Source organism: Sporothrix schenckii, assembly GCF_000961545.1.
Source record: "Sporothrix schenckii 1099-18 chromosome Unknown Cont41, whole genome shotgun sequence".
Lineage (NCBI taxonomy): Eukaryota > Fungi > Ascomycota > Sordariomycetes > Ophiostomatales > Ophiostomataceae > Sporothrix > Sporothrix schenckii.
The window spans coordinates 3,931,579-3,945,069 of record NW_015971142.1 but is presented as its reverse complement, the minus strand read 5'-3'; the positions used below and the strand labels follow the sequence as shown (position 1 = coordinate 3,945,069).

Genomic DNA, 13,491 nt, shown 5'->3' with positions numbered 1-13,491 from the left:
GACTCATCGCACTTTCCCAAGGTGAATCGTGCTTTCCTGTTAGCTGCAGTTACAATCACAAGGTAATTGCGCGGGGCACACCAAAGCGTCGAGCCTTCCGTACTCGACGAGGAACACTGTTGCTGACGCCATATACACAGAAGTGACGCAGCAAGAACGACCGGTGAATCGCGTCTTCTTTGCCAGACAACTTTCAAAATGACCAGCCAATACTATCCTCGTACGTTTTCATTTCTGCCCTCACCATTCCCGAGCTCCTGCGGAAACTGCGATCGTCCATACTGACCATCTCCCAACAGCCCCGCCAGCAGCGGCAGCAGGTAAGAGAGACCATCAACGAGGAAACAGCGACCCCTTGCCAGTGCAGAACACACACTGACCCTCCCAGCACCTGCCACCCAGAGAAGCTACCCACCGCCGCCCCAGTCGCCGCCAGCCACTCGCACCAACTTCTCGTACGGCGGTCTGCAGTCGCACCCGTTGTCGCCCCGGCAAGCCACCGCCTTCCCGCCGCCGCCTGGCCAGACTGCTGCTGCTGGCTCACCCGCGCCGTCTCACAAATCGTCGTACCCTCCTCCTCCCCAGCAGCAGCAAGCTTCGCCTTCCCAGGCAGCACCAGCACAGCAACGCTACCCACCGCCGCCGAATCAGCAGCAGGCACAGCCCCAAACGCAGACGCCGCAGCCGCAGCAGCAGCAGAAGCAACAGGCGGTGCCCATTCACGACCGCACGCCGTCCTTCTCGTCCCGCGCCTCGTACTCCTCCTCGCAAGTGTCCCAGACCCAGCCGCACCAGCAGGCGGTGGCCACTTTCGCGCCACCGCCTACCTACGGTGACAGCGGCGGCAACAGTGAGACTGGTGCCGACTACCCGGCGGAGAAGGGCAAGTCGGGTGGTGCTGCTGTGGGCAATAGCTTTGGCTACACCGGCAAGGCCGACCACGAGGAGGGCGACGACGACGACGAGGACGGCGACGATTACGGCCGCCTGCACGACCAAGGCGGTGCCATTGGCCAGATCGCCGGCGCGCCCGCGCCGGGCATGTTCACGGGCGTGACGGCCGTCGTCGACGATGTCGGCACCTTCAACGGCGGCAGCTACCGCATCAGCCACCGCGACAGCAACACGATCCTGACCATCCAGCTGGCCATTGGCTGCCCGCTGACGGCCAAGCCGGGCGTCATGATTGGCATGTCGCCGTCCATCACGCTCAAGGGCGCCTTCAAGTTCAGCATGAAGAAGCTCGTGGCGGGCGGCGAAATCAGCTCGTCCCTGTTCACAGGGCCCGGCGAGCTGCTGCTGGGCCCGCCCATGCTCGGCGACATTACGAGCATCCGCCTGACGGGCGAGGGCGCGTGGTCCGTCGGCCACGACGGCTTCCTGGCGTGCACGCAGGGCGTGGTCAAGGAGTACAAGCGCCAGGGCCTCGGCAAGGCCATGTTCTCGGGCGAGGGCCTCTGGGTGTACAAGATCCGCGGCATTGGTCTGCTATGGATCTCGAGCTTCGGCGCCATCATCAAGAAGGACCTCGTCGAGGGCGAAAAGTACATTGTGGACAACGGGCACCTGGTGGCCTGGAACACAAAGTACATTCTGGAGCGCGTGGCCTCGGGCGGCATCATTTCGGGCCTTGCGTCCGCCGAGGGCCTGGTGTGCAAGTTTACGGGGCCCGGCACGGTCTACATCCAGACGCGGAATGCGGTACGTCATCCTCCGGTTGCGAGAGGGGCCTTAGGGGCCTTGGCCATCTACAATGCCATACTAACGTTGTGCAGAGAGCATTCAGTGCCTTCATGTCCGGCCAAACGATGCAGGTGTAAGGAAAGAGCAGCCAACTACGACTCACGTGGGCTTGTGGCTTCCATTTCAATTTGGACCATTTTGTTGCTTTTTTGGGCAAGCGGATCAAAATGACTTTCAGGTTGGCAACTGTAGCTTCGCCGTTGCCTCTCCGTTGTTGTTTTTTCCTCATATATCCTCCAGTGTCTTTCTTGGTGTCTGTTTTCATCGCACTTTCCTATTTTTTATTTCCTTTTTCAGCGACCTCCTTCCGTCACTACATTACGATTATTTTGGTTGCAGTTTGTTTTTTTTGTTTTGGTTATGTGCACATCGTATTGTGGTGCAAGGATGCGGTGGCATGTTGTCCCAGAATGTAGGCTGCCACTGGTCATGCTTTTCTTATTGCAGTACGACCGCAGAATACGACAAATACTCTTTTTTCTATGAAAGCGCCCTCTTTGATTTCTTTTTCTTCATTTTGATTCCTAACGTTTTTCTCAGCTGGGCGGTTCACAGTGAACAACTCTCGGCAAACCAAGTATCTACGGCCGACAACCACCCACCGACACCCGCAATGAGAACCTCCAGCACCGGCGAGCGCATCCCGGCTCTCGCACTGGTCCACACAGACAACTGCTCTGTCGCCGATACATCGATCGACGACCGAACGTTGCCGTCTGACAAGAAAACAGAGAAGCGGCCGAGCCGCGAGAACTCTCCAGCCACGAAACACAAAGGACTGCCGATCGACGGCGCTACCATTGAGAACTGGCGTCCGCATGTGTCGACGGTCACGGAGAAGTCGTCGAGCTCAGCGGACTCAATGGCCGAACAGCCTCCCAAGGCCACAGAAATGAAGGGCAAATCCAACGCCATACCAAACGCAAGCGATCTCGGTTCGCTCCGGAGGAGGCGCCCGGGAGCAACCTATGGCGTGGATGCATTGCCCAACCTCAAGGCGCGCGTGGTGGCCGAGCATGATGTCTCAAACGTCTCCAGTGCGGCCCCCTCAACCCGCCCAGAGACCCGTCAGCCAGAACCTATGCGGACTTTTCCACTAGAGTTCGGACAAGGAGTTACAACAGATAGAGAGTCTTCCCTTCGAAACGTATCTAGCCTGCCCAAATTCTTTGCTCCCGACTATGGTATCACCGACGACGACAAGTCTGCAACCCAGCTGAGTGATGATCCATCCGAGGAAGACCAACACCTGGACTTTTCTTTTACGTCGTTTTCGCGCCTGCCACTCTTCAATATCATGCACGGTCCGCCGCATGCGGATGCTCCTCTAGGTCTTCCTCATGCTCGAAACCCATTGGACGAACACCCAGATATCCAGTCATTACCACCGGTGCTGCAGGGGCTTGTTCGCAAGAACCTGACACCCGAGGCCGGCGAGAAGGGCCGTACAGTGGCAGCTATGATTCTTGAATTGTTCGCTGGCCACAAGCAAATCGGGCCGTTTGAATTTCCGTCACAATCACGCCTGCCTCTCTATGTCAACCTCCGACCAAAGGTCACTTCGTCGCCCAGACAAGACGCAGACGGTGACACAGACGACCTTGAATATGCAAAGGGCACAGACGGTAGCTTTTCGCTTTCTCATTGTGCCCGGCTTCCGTTGCACATGATCGCCGGGGCCGAGTCCAGACAGATGGAAATTCATACCAATATGAACAAGGTCCAGTTGACCAACTTTGCGCACCCCAAAACGTGGACCGACAGCAACAGTTTCGATTTCGAATTCCTGCAAGAGCACAGGCTTCCATCGTACTCGTCCTTGTTCAAAGGGCCTATCGAAACCTCGACGCTGAACACACAGTTGGTCCGCAAGGGGGTTCCTCTGCAGATCGTGGAAGTCAGTAAGAAGGGTCATGTGATCGGCTCGATCGACAGCGTCGGCCGGTATGTCCGTCCCAATGCAGACCCCCGGTTCCTGTTTTCTATCACGCCCTTTACGAAGTCCGAGGTGCTGCGAGGCAAGACGTCCAAGGACGTTCTGTTCGGGAAGTTGGAGAAAACATGGCGGAAACAGGAGCATGCCGGAGTGGCGCAAGTGGCAGTGACGAATCGGTCGAGCAGGTCGACGTCAACCAACGGAACAACCGGCACGTGTGCCAGGGCCGGCCACCCGCACTGCGAGAGGACAAGCGCATCAACACGCTCGACTCAGAGACATAGTTCGTCGACGACCACTGGTACCCAGACTGCGCCGTCCTCGATAAGCATCAACGAAAGTGGCCCCAATGCGCCTTACCGTGCTCCGCCCCCAAGTCGAGCCGAACCGTCTGTCGACGGGAACAAGAGGCTAGCCGGTGATCGGCACCGCTTTGATGCCCTTGTCAACCGTCTGCAACAGAAGCTGTCTGAGCAATCACAACAGTCGGGAGATGACGTTAAGGACGCAAACTCAAACGTGGGTAGGACCTCCAATTGCAATGACGCAAAGATGCCCGTCCGGGAGTGTAGACAACGTGGAGCAGTTGAACATGGCTCAGTTCATATCAACTACCAGGTGTCCGGCGAAGCAAGCTCAACGACAGGAAAACAAAACGAGAGCCAGATTGGGCAGCCAAACCGCAAAGACAAGCCTCCTCCTTTGCCGCCGAGACCCAACCTGGCGAGCAATCCACCCCACTCCTCTGCTCCTGTCCCGTCCAGCCGCTGTGATAGTGCATTGGACCCAAGAAAGGCCCCCTTTCAGCCTTCATACGTGCCCTATGCCTTTTCCAACAATCCAAATAAGCATACCATGGTACCGGGAATGGAGCCGGGAATGGTACCAGGAATCGTGCCAGGCACGGTGCCCATGCCGCTTGCGTGGCGGCTGCATCCGCCGCAAGGTCCGCTACCTGCTCCAGCTTCGCTTGTCCCGCCTGTCCCAGTGTCTATGCCGGCCATACCACCTCTACCGCAGGACCACAACTCCAGGCCCCCGTATTCCGCTCCCATTTCCGTACCTGGGTGGCCCATGTCGAAACGGCCAAGCAGCAGCCGGCGCCGCTCCCCATTTGTACCGCTTGCAGCGGCCGATCAGCAAAAAATCGAGGAGCACATTGAACTGCTCAAGGCGACGATTCCCAACTATGCCACTCTGTCCAAGAGACGCCAAGAGCTGCGTTGGGGAAGGCAGAATAGACAGGTAAGGGGACCAAAAGCAAAAGCAGGCGGCAGCTGTCCATGGGTAAATTCACCTCAAATGCTGTGGGAGCAACATCAACAGAGCCAGAAGCAACCCGCAGCTCATATCCAGGTCCATCCCCAGGTGCAACCGCAGGCACAGCAATTGCCATCTGTGCAGTCAGCTCAACCAGCGCAGCCAGCTCAACAGCTTCGCCACATGCAGCTTCACCAGGTGCAGATGCAACAGATGCAACAAATGCACGAGATGCACCAGCAGCACATGCAAAAAATTCATCAAACGCAACAGGATCAGCAGCAGTATCAACAAGGGCAGCCAGGATCAGCCATGCAGGGCATCCAGTCCATGCAACCCTTACACCTGTATGGACAATACTATCCCAACACGCTGGCGGCTCCCACGTGGGCCATGCCGTTGATGAATACCAAAATGTGAAAGGCGATGCAGTCCGGTTTCTAGGGTTCATTTGGTGCACCGCAGCACTGTTTATTTTCGGGTACAATGCATGCATAGGTCTGTGTGTTTCAAGCATTTTTACACTTTCCTTCATAGGAAGAAGAGATGAGCGTTATCGAGCATGTCATATCCCGGCGGCCTTTAAGCGAGCGGTTGTCTATTGCTACCCCAAACTTTATTCTTGTTACGACACGACGATACGACGACACGACGTCCTGAGTAGGCAGCTTATCTTAACTCCAAATTGGTTCTCAATTGTTCATCTGGACGAGTGACCACGCTGGGCTAGTAAGTTCAAGGGATACCTAAATAGGAAAGCAGGCTATTGCCCGTCATGCTTGGATGTCGTGAATGCTTCACTCGAGTCTTGGGTTACAATCGGCGCGACCGGCATGTGAGAACGGTAGTTCATTTGTCTCCGTCTCCTGTGTCTTTTGTCTATTGTCGTCCTCGTGGTTTAACATTTCATCCTCAACACAAGCAACACAACAGCAACACAAGAACAAAATCAAAAACAACGCACACATCCAGCGGTGGGAACATTGATGCTGCGGTGCCATTTTCCGTCAGCCTCAGTTATGACGGCAAGGCGTACGACTTTGACATTTGATGTGCTGTAATTTGTATGTCGTACTCCGTACTCCACAAGCTCCAGTCCTCGGCTCTACGTTCCAAACGGGAGTGTAGGCGACGTCGACGACTTACAAATTGCCCTCCACCTTGCTCGATTGGGGAACTCTCGTCCGTTGGGCCACCGCCCCCCGGCCGCGTGCCTGGCTCGATTCACCAATTGACGGATGCACGGGTGCACAGGTGCATTTCTCTCCGAACATCTCGCCGCGCCGTCGCTTACCGTCGTACCGTCGTATATGTTGTGTTTACGATGTAGTAGCAGCAGTCTGCTGGGTCTGTGGTTCCTCCCGCAAGATGACCATTCTCCATTTTTTAGGACGGAGCAGCATCATACTGTACAAACCCCGGGAATGCTCGCATTATTGTTTCTTTTGGGGGACTCGAGGGGGCTTCCCGGCAGTTTTTTGCCCATGGTGGCTAAATTTTCCCAGGGAGCCAACTGCCAAGCTTCAACTAGGCTGACAGGGTTGTGTCTCCTCACTCCCCTCGTCCCTTTTTTGTTTGCATTTACCCGGGTCGCCAATTGAATTGTTTCGTTTCCATTGGGGGTTGGTTTATGGGTGCATGGTGCATGGGTTCTCATGGTTCATGCACCTGTCGGTGGCTTTCTCGGTGGGATCGGCATCCAAGAGACAAAGAATGGGGAGGCACATACATTGTACAAAGTATGGAGCAAAACCTGCCATGCGCTGGAGACTTTTCTCCAAGGTGTGACGGTTTGTCTCGTCGCATCTGGTAATGTCGTGTAGCTATCGCGACACGGCAAGCAGCCTCCCTACGTTTGCGATGCACTTCTTGGAGCAGGTACAGAAATACTCCCGTCTTGCCTTTGTACACTTCGATGTACGCCCGTCGAAATGAGCCTCGGCCAGATCCACCTACGAGTTCTCGCAAGAAGCAGAAGCAGAAGCAAAAGCAGAAGCAAAAGCAAAAGCAAAAGCAAAAGCAAAAGCAAAAGCAAAAGCAAAAGCAAAAGCAAAAGCAAAAGCAAAAGCAAAAGCAAAAGCAAAAGCAAAAGCAAAAGCAAAAGCAAAAGCAAACCCCACACTGTCACGATCCGCTGTTTCGACAAGTGGACGAGACCTTCGTGGAGAGAGTCGAGGGAGGGAGAGCAGCTAGGAAAAGCTGGGAAGGTGGACCATGGACGGTGGACGCCACATCTTGATTTCCTTGCTTCTCGACCACCCTTTCCCCTCACGACGATCCCTGGTCGATTTTCCCCACACACAACTCTTTTTCCCCCCATCACGGCGTATCAGTAAATTCCTACCGGCAATTGCGGGCAAGTGCCCCGTCACAATGGCCCGAAGACGTCTTAGTGACCACAAGGGCCACAATAGGCATTCGTCCTCCGAAACTAGTGTTGGGCCTCATTGTTTATCCTTATTCCAACGACACGACTCCTGTTGCGACTGCGTAAGAGCAAGTCGTCCAGGTCGTCCAAGTCGTCCTGGCTAGAAATAAAATGTACATTTTCGTCTTGTATTTTGGGGTAGAAGAAAAGAAGAAAGCACAATATATAATTAAAAATAAAATAAAATGCACTGCAAATATACAAAGTACAGAATACAGACCGCACCAACCAACGAACCGTCCAAACTAGACCCGCTTAATTCATTTTCCAGTTCGGTCTTCGGGTCAGTGTCAACGCGATGTTCTGGTTGTCACGCCTTTCCCAGGTAAGTATCCCGTCGCAACGTACAACGTACAATGTACGCCGTCGCCGTCGACCTAACCCATGTCCCCCATGTCCCCCATGTCCCCATGTCCCCATGTCGCATTCATGCCGGCCGCTCTGCCGTCGTCGTGTCCTGTGCCGTCCCCATGTGCAGAAAGTAGGCGGCCGTTTGTACCAGACGTTGGACGAGTCGACAGGTGCTGGACAGTGTCTCAGTGTCCCCGGCGTAATTACGACATGGAGGGTGGTCTTGAGTGGCGAATCCCCAACAGAGGTGCTCCGCGGCGCTTCTCCTCTTTTCCATATCACTGTTGTATTTAACCAAAGACCGAAGAAACAAAAACACCCAGCAGACAAAGGTTTCGTGATATCCGACAGGCTCCATGCGGGGTGGAAGTGGCGGCAAGTTGGAGAGAGGCAATGGTGGGTTTGGGATCGTCAGACTCCCTCCAGTTCGCGTCCGCTGTGGATGGTCCGTCACTACTCTCGGTGTTATTCTGTCCTTTGCTACCACACACGGGGCCTTTCTCCGCGCAGCACAAGGCACGTTTTTGACGGCCACGCGCAGCAACGTGCGGAGTCTGCGTGTCGCGGTTGTCCTCTGTAGCGTAGTCGAAAAAGAAAAAAGAAAAAATCACCCATGCTTCCATTCTTCGATGTATCCTTCTTTCCATCTTAGTCTACCCCTTCCGCCCTAGTTTGATCGTAAAAGCTCAAAGGATGAGTGACAAGACCTTGGCGAGAAGAGCCTCCAAAATAAAGCAGACCTACGACAAAAGTAGTACTCCGAAGTGCGTACAATCGATGCTAACAACAACCATAACGCGTCTGTGCCTCTCCCGTCCAAGCCATCCCATTGCGAAGACCGTCTCTTGGAAGATATGAACAATACGTAGTACAAGGACTCAATACCAGCTGCTTGGTCATGAGGGAATGGGGAAGCTCCAATACCCCCCTCTCTTTTTCAACTCGTAGTATCTTGTTATCCACCCGGCCTCAAAGTAAAACTCCATAACACCAATCTACCGAAACATCCTGTACCTTGTTTTCTCCTTTGTCTCCTTTTCTCCTTGTCCCACAGTCTCCCCTTCCCCCCAGGTTCCCCGCAGGCCAACACTCATCTACTCTCCCCTTCAGTTTCCCTCCTTCTTCTTCTCTTTTCTCCTCGCGGCTCCACCTCCGCCCTGGCAGAGTTGCTCTCCACACCCAACGGACATTGATAATACCACACAGACACACAGGCACACAGACAAGGGACATACACGCAAAATAACTTTATATTAATATAAAAAACCACCCGGCACCCGACACCCGTCTCCCGTCACCCATCACCGGTTACCACCCTCTCTGCATTGTCCGTACTTTTCCCCCTATTCATCCTTTCTTCCAGAGAGCTCTGGGTCTGCCGTTCCTCATTCGCCGTCCGAACCCTCTCCTTGTGTTATTATCCTTGCTATAGCTTCTGCTCACCCGTGAAATTTTATTTATTTCCCACCTCAATTTCTCATTTCTCAATTTTTTTTGGCTCCTCACTGTTCCGTTTGTTTGGTTCTGTTTCTCATTGTGAGCTTCAGTCGAACCCGTTCTTGTCTTGTGTCGTTCGGTAACACGACCGCCGTCGTTGTATTTTGTCTTGTCAACGACAATTCGAGGGGACAAAAAAAAAGAAGTTGCGTCTCACAATCACAAAACCACCACCATGGGCGACGTCAAGAGCCACGACTTCGCCGACCAGCCCGAAGTCGTGCCCGCCCTGAGCCACGAGGAGCACGCGCCGGCCCAAACAACAGCAACGACGACGACAGCACCCAATGCTGCTGTTCTGGACGTCGACACCGAGAAACAGGTCGCGGCCCCGGACACCAAAGAGGCCGAGATCGAGGGCAACGAGGTGACGGCCGCGCGCCGGCGCGACCTGCAGCCGCCCGCGTTCCTGGTGGGCATGTCGGCCGAGGAGCGCCAGGCGATGGAGACGAAGCTGAAGCGCAAGATTGATTTGCGGCTGATGCCCATGATCATCCTCATGTACATTCTCAACTACATTGACCGCAACAACATTTCGGCAGCGACGCTGGGCGGTCTCAAGACGGACCTGAACATGAACTCCCAGCAGTTTTCGGTGAGTGAGGGGGGAGGCGGTTGAGGCGTTGAGTTGCCACGGTGCACTCTTTCATCTGCTCTGTCATGCTAACAATCTTGTGTAGACGGCCGTCAGTATTCTCTTTGTCGGGTATGTTGACGCAAAGCGCACACAAAAACACCCATTCAAAACCACGGCCATCCCACGGCTAACACAATCAGTTACCTGTTGATGCAGATTCCGTCCAACCTGTTTCTTAACAAGACGGGCAAGCCGGCCATCTACCTCCCGGCATGCGTAAGTGGTTTTGAGCGCGCGGAATGTGTCGGCCTGCACGTCGAGGCTAACCTCTCTCTCTTCCCAGATGATCGTCTGGGGCGTCATCTCAGGCGCCACGGCCGGCTGCCACAACGCCGGCCAGCTGTACGCCGTCCGCTTCTTCCTCGGCTTCATCGAGGCCGCCTACTTCCCGGGCTGCCTGTACTACCTGAGCTGCTGGTACACCCGCAAGGAGCTCGGCTTCCGCTCGGCCATCCTGTACTCGGGCGCCCTGATCTCGGGCGCCTTTTCCGGCCTGATTGCCGCCGGCATCGTCGCCCACATGGACTACGCGCGCAACCTGCGCGCCTGGCGCTGGCTGTTTATCATCGAGGGCGCCATCACGGTCGTCATCGCCTTTGCCGCCTTTTTCATCCTGCCCAACTTCCCGCGCACGACCATGTGGCTGACCGAGGAGGAGCGGCAGCTGGCGGCGTGGCGCCTCGAGGAGGACATTGGCGACGACGACTGGATCGACAGCAAGCACCAGACGTTCTGGCAGGGGGCCAAGCTGGCGTTTGAGGACGTCAAGACGTACGTGCTCATGGTCCTGCTCTTCTGCATCGTCGCCAGCGGCAGCATCACCAACTTTTTCCCCATTGTCGTGCAGACGCTGCACAAGAACAACGTCGAGACCCTGCTGCTGTCGGCCCCGCCGTACGTCCTGGCCGTCATCACGACCTACCTCAACGCCATGCACGCCGACCGCACGGGCGAGCGCTTCTGGCACATTGTGGTGCCCCTGAGCGTCGCCATCATCGCCTACATCATCGGCGTGTCCACCACCTCCATCGGCCCCCGCTACCTGTCCATGATGCTCGTCGTGCCCGGCGTCTACACCGGCTACGTCGTCGCCCTCGCGTGGATCAGCAACACCATCCCGCGCCCGCCCGCCAAGCGCGCCGCCGCCCTCGCCTTTATCAACGCCGTCTCCAACACGAGCAGCATCTACGCCAGCTACATGTTTGACAGCAAGTTTGCGCCGCAGTACAAGATTGCCTTTAGCGTCAACTGCATGACGGCCTTCATCTCCATCCTCGCCGCCATCGTGCTGCGCTTCATGCTCGTGCGGCTCAACAAGAAGCTCGACCGGGGCGAGTACGTCAAGGGCGCCATCAACGCGGTGCCCGGCGCCGCCGTGGAGCACGGGTTCCGGTTCAATATTTAGGTTTGGGGGTAGGGTGGGCGGAGAAAGTCGGAGGAGGATGGGTCGCCAAGGGACGTTGGGAAGGATGTCAGAAGGGTTGCAATGTCCACGATGTCCGTATCCTGAAGGCCATTCGGGCCTTCAAAGGAACAGGAGGGGGCAGAGGCAGACTGCTGCTAGAGCACCGAGACGGTGCTGGCCTAGGACCTCAGCGACGAGAGAAAGCTCTTTCCCGTTTTGAATACAATCGGGTAAAATACACACATGTCGTACATACATATGCAATTATGCATGGTGCCAGCCCATTGGCCAGTGTATTGCGATGAGATGCACCCCAAAAAGAAGGAACGACAGTTGCTGCTGCCAGGCGGTTTGGGACAGGTGGGAAGGAGAGCAGCAAACGTCTCGCTTGGCAGCCAATGGGCAGGGTGCTGTCCTAAATAGGAAGGTCCCGAGAGTATTCATCGCCGGACTCGTACCGTGCTCCGGGATAGCCTGCCATAACTGTGTCTGGCCCCACTCCCCCACGCGGAAAGCACAACTGACATACATTGTGCAATCGAAACAATGTCTCGTGATCGACTTTCGACGGTTGGGAGCCTTTGCCTTTCATAGGACAGGGCAATAAGGAGGGAAGAAACTTGTCTCCTTGCGATCCTTTGCGTCGCATTGAGAGCTGTTTTCCTCGTCGTGTGCGTTGCAAGGTCATCCGCCGAGGCGTCGGCCGTGTGTTTTCTCCTCTCACGCAGCAACTCGGTCGTGACGAGAGGGAAGAGTGTTGAAGAAAATGAGTGTCGAGCTTTATCTACATCGTAGACGGAGTCATGCGACATAATTTCGACACAATTTCTGATATCGGTGGGTTCCCCGTTTCTGCCTGTTTCTCTCGTCACTTAAATGGCAGGACCACACGCGACCTTGTGATCCTGGTGACCCGTTTTCCCTTCTCATTTCAATAGCGCCATGCAGGCGCCCACCGATGTCCATTAGGAGCTCTTATTGAGTAAGCTCTCCACGCAGGCCTTGCCCAGGATATGGATGGGCTGTCACCCACGAGCGTAGCTAAATAGCACGACATTGCTCTCTCTGCTTTTGAACTCCGAAGAACAGGTCTTCGTGGTGTAAGTATCTTGCATGTACGACGCGTAGCTGCAAACGTTGTAGTGAACTCGGCGTACTCCGACGAGCGCAGACGTGTCGAGGCCACCAGTCGAACAAGGAACAGCTTGACAACGGCCTGCCTAAGAATTGAGAGAGAAATGGAAACAAAGAGGAAAAGCTCAACAAGAAACAAGAGTTAGATCGTGTAGCCAATCACAGGCGTTGTTGTTCTGCATGTGGATCCTTATCGGTCGACCCGGTCATGCATCCGCCAATCAGAGGCCGAGAAGTTAGTCTTTCTTACGTACCGACTGCTGCAAATTTGTATGTATTAGATACATGAGGGCCCCACCTGAAGCCACAGTGCCACATTGTCGCTCACACACATCGTTCCTTTGTGTCCATCGGTCGTGGCGGTCCCATTGTTCTGCAGACCACCAACGAGTCTTTTTCAGAGTTTTACCACGTCCGCACGTCTGTCTGGACAGCCAAGTCTCTTTCACAACACCGTCGTACTTCTCCCGCGTCCCGCAGCGGCCCTCGACGGGTTTCGTCAGATCCCCGCCATTACGTCGTTGTACATCACTAGCTTTGCAGACCCTGTCGTGTTTTGCAGTCGGTGGTTCGTACTCGGTACGACGTATGTCTCTCATCATTTGTTTATGGTGGAAGGATGGAGTTCGGTGTGCCCTTCTATGAATTGCCTTTTCAACTGCCCAACAAAGGAATCTCACTTGCTCCCTGTAAATATTTCTGCACATCTTCCTTGACTTCCCTGTCTTCTCTTTTCTCGTGTCCTTGGCCAGCAAAAAGTTGACCAGTCCCAAAGAGGCAACTGTGCCCCTTGGCTGGTCTTGGTTCTTGAGATGGTTTTCGTTGATCGGCGGCTGGTTTGCTCTCTTCGAGACGAGGTTTTGAATTTGGTGTTGCCTCTTTTTGTCTGAACAAGGCAGTTCCTGCCGCTGTCAAAAAAGTAGGCTCGCAAGTTCGGCAAAAGGAGAAATGGAGATGGAGACATGCAATGACAGAAAATACAAATGGGCCAAGCGATTCTTCCCTGAACCGTCGCCCTGCCTTCATTCACAATGATCGTTTCTCCTCGTACACCTAAACGTGCTTTGCGATGCTTCAGTCATGCATACCTTCCTAAACAC

At 54.9% G+C, this 13,491-nt stretch overlaps 4 protein-coding genes across 4 annotated transcripts; all 4 read left to right on the top strand.

Annotated features, from left to right (window-relative positions):
• Window positions 1-198: 198 nt before the first annotated feature.
• SPSK_07407 (uncharacterized protein) lies at window positions 199-1,820 on the top strand (the record flags this gene model as incomplete). Its single annotated transcript, XM_016734070.1, has 4 exons — window positions 199-220; window positions 300-320; window positions 389-1,701; window positions 1,776-1,820. 4 exons carry the CDS (start codon window positions 199-201, stop codon window positions 1,818-1,820), a joined length of 1,401 nt encoding a protein of 466 aa, XP_016591569.1.
• A 536-nt stretch (window positions 1,821-2,356) lies between these two features.
• Window positions 2,357-5,359, top strand: SPSK_06985 (uncharacterized protein; the record flags this gene model as incomplete). Its single annotated transcript, XM_016733655.1, has 1 exon — window positions 2,357-5,359. One exon carries the CDS (start codon window positions 2,357-2,359, stop codon window positions 5,357-5,359), a length of 3,003 nt encoding a protein of 1,000 aa, XP_016591568.1.
• Window positions 5,360-6,854: 1,495 nt separating this feature from the next.
• On the top strand, window positions 6,855-7,178 carry SPSK_08160 (uncharacterized protein; the record flags this gene model as incomplete). The annotated part of the gene is made up of 1 exon (XM_016734800.1): window positions 6,855-7,178. The coding sequence occupies one exon, from the start codon at window positions 6,855-6,857 to the stop codon at window positions 7,176-7,178; it is 324 nt and encodes a 107-aa protein (XP_016591567.1).
• A 2,212-nt stretch (window positions 7,179-9,390) lies between these two features.
• On the top strand, window positions 9,391-11,257 carry SPSK_07275 (MFS transporter; the record flags this gene model as incomplete). The annotated part of the gene is made up of 4 exons (XM_016733939.1): window positions 9,391-9,810; window positions 9,896-9,921; window positions 9,993-10,068; window positions 10,136-11,257. The coding sequence occupies 4 exons, from the start codon at window positions 9,391-9,393 to the stop codon at window positions 11,255-11,257; spliced, it is 1,644 nt and encodes a 547-aa protein (XP_016591566.1).
• Between the last annotated feature and the right edge of the window lie 2,234 nt (window positions 11,258-13,491).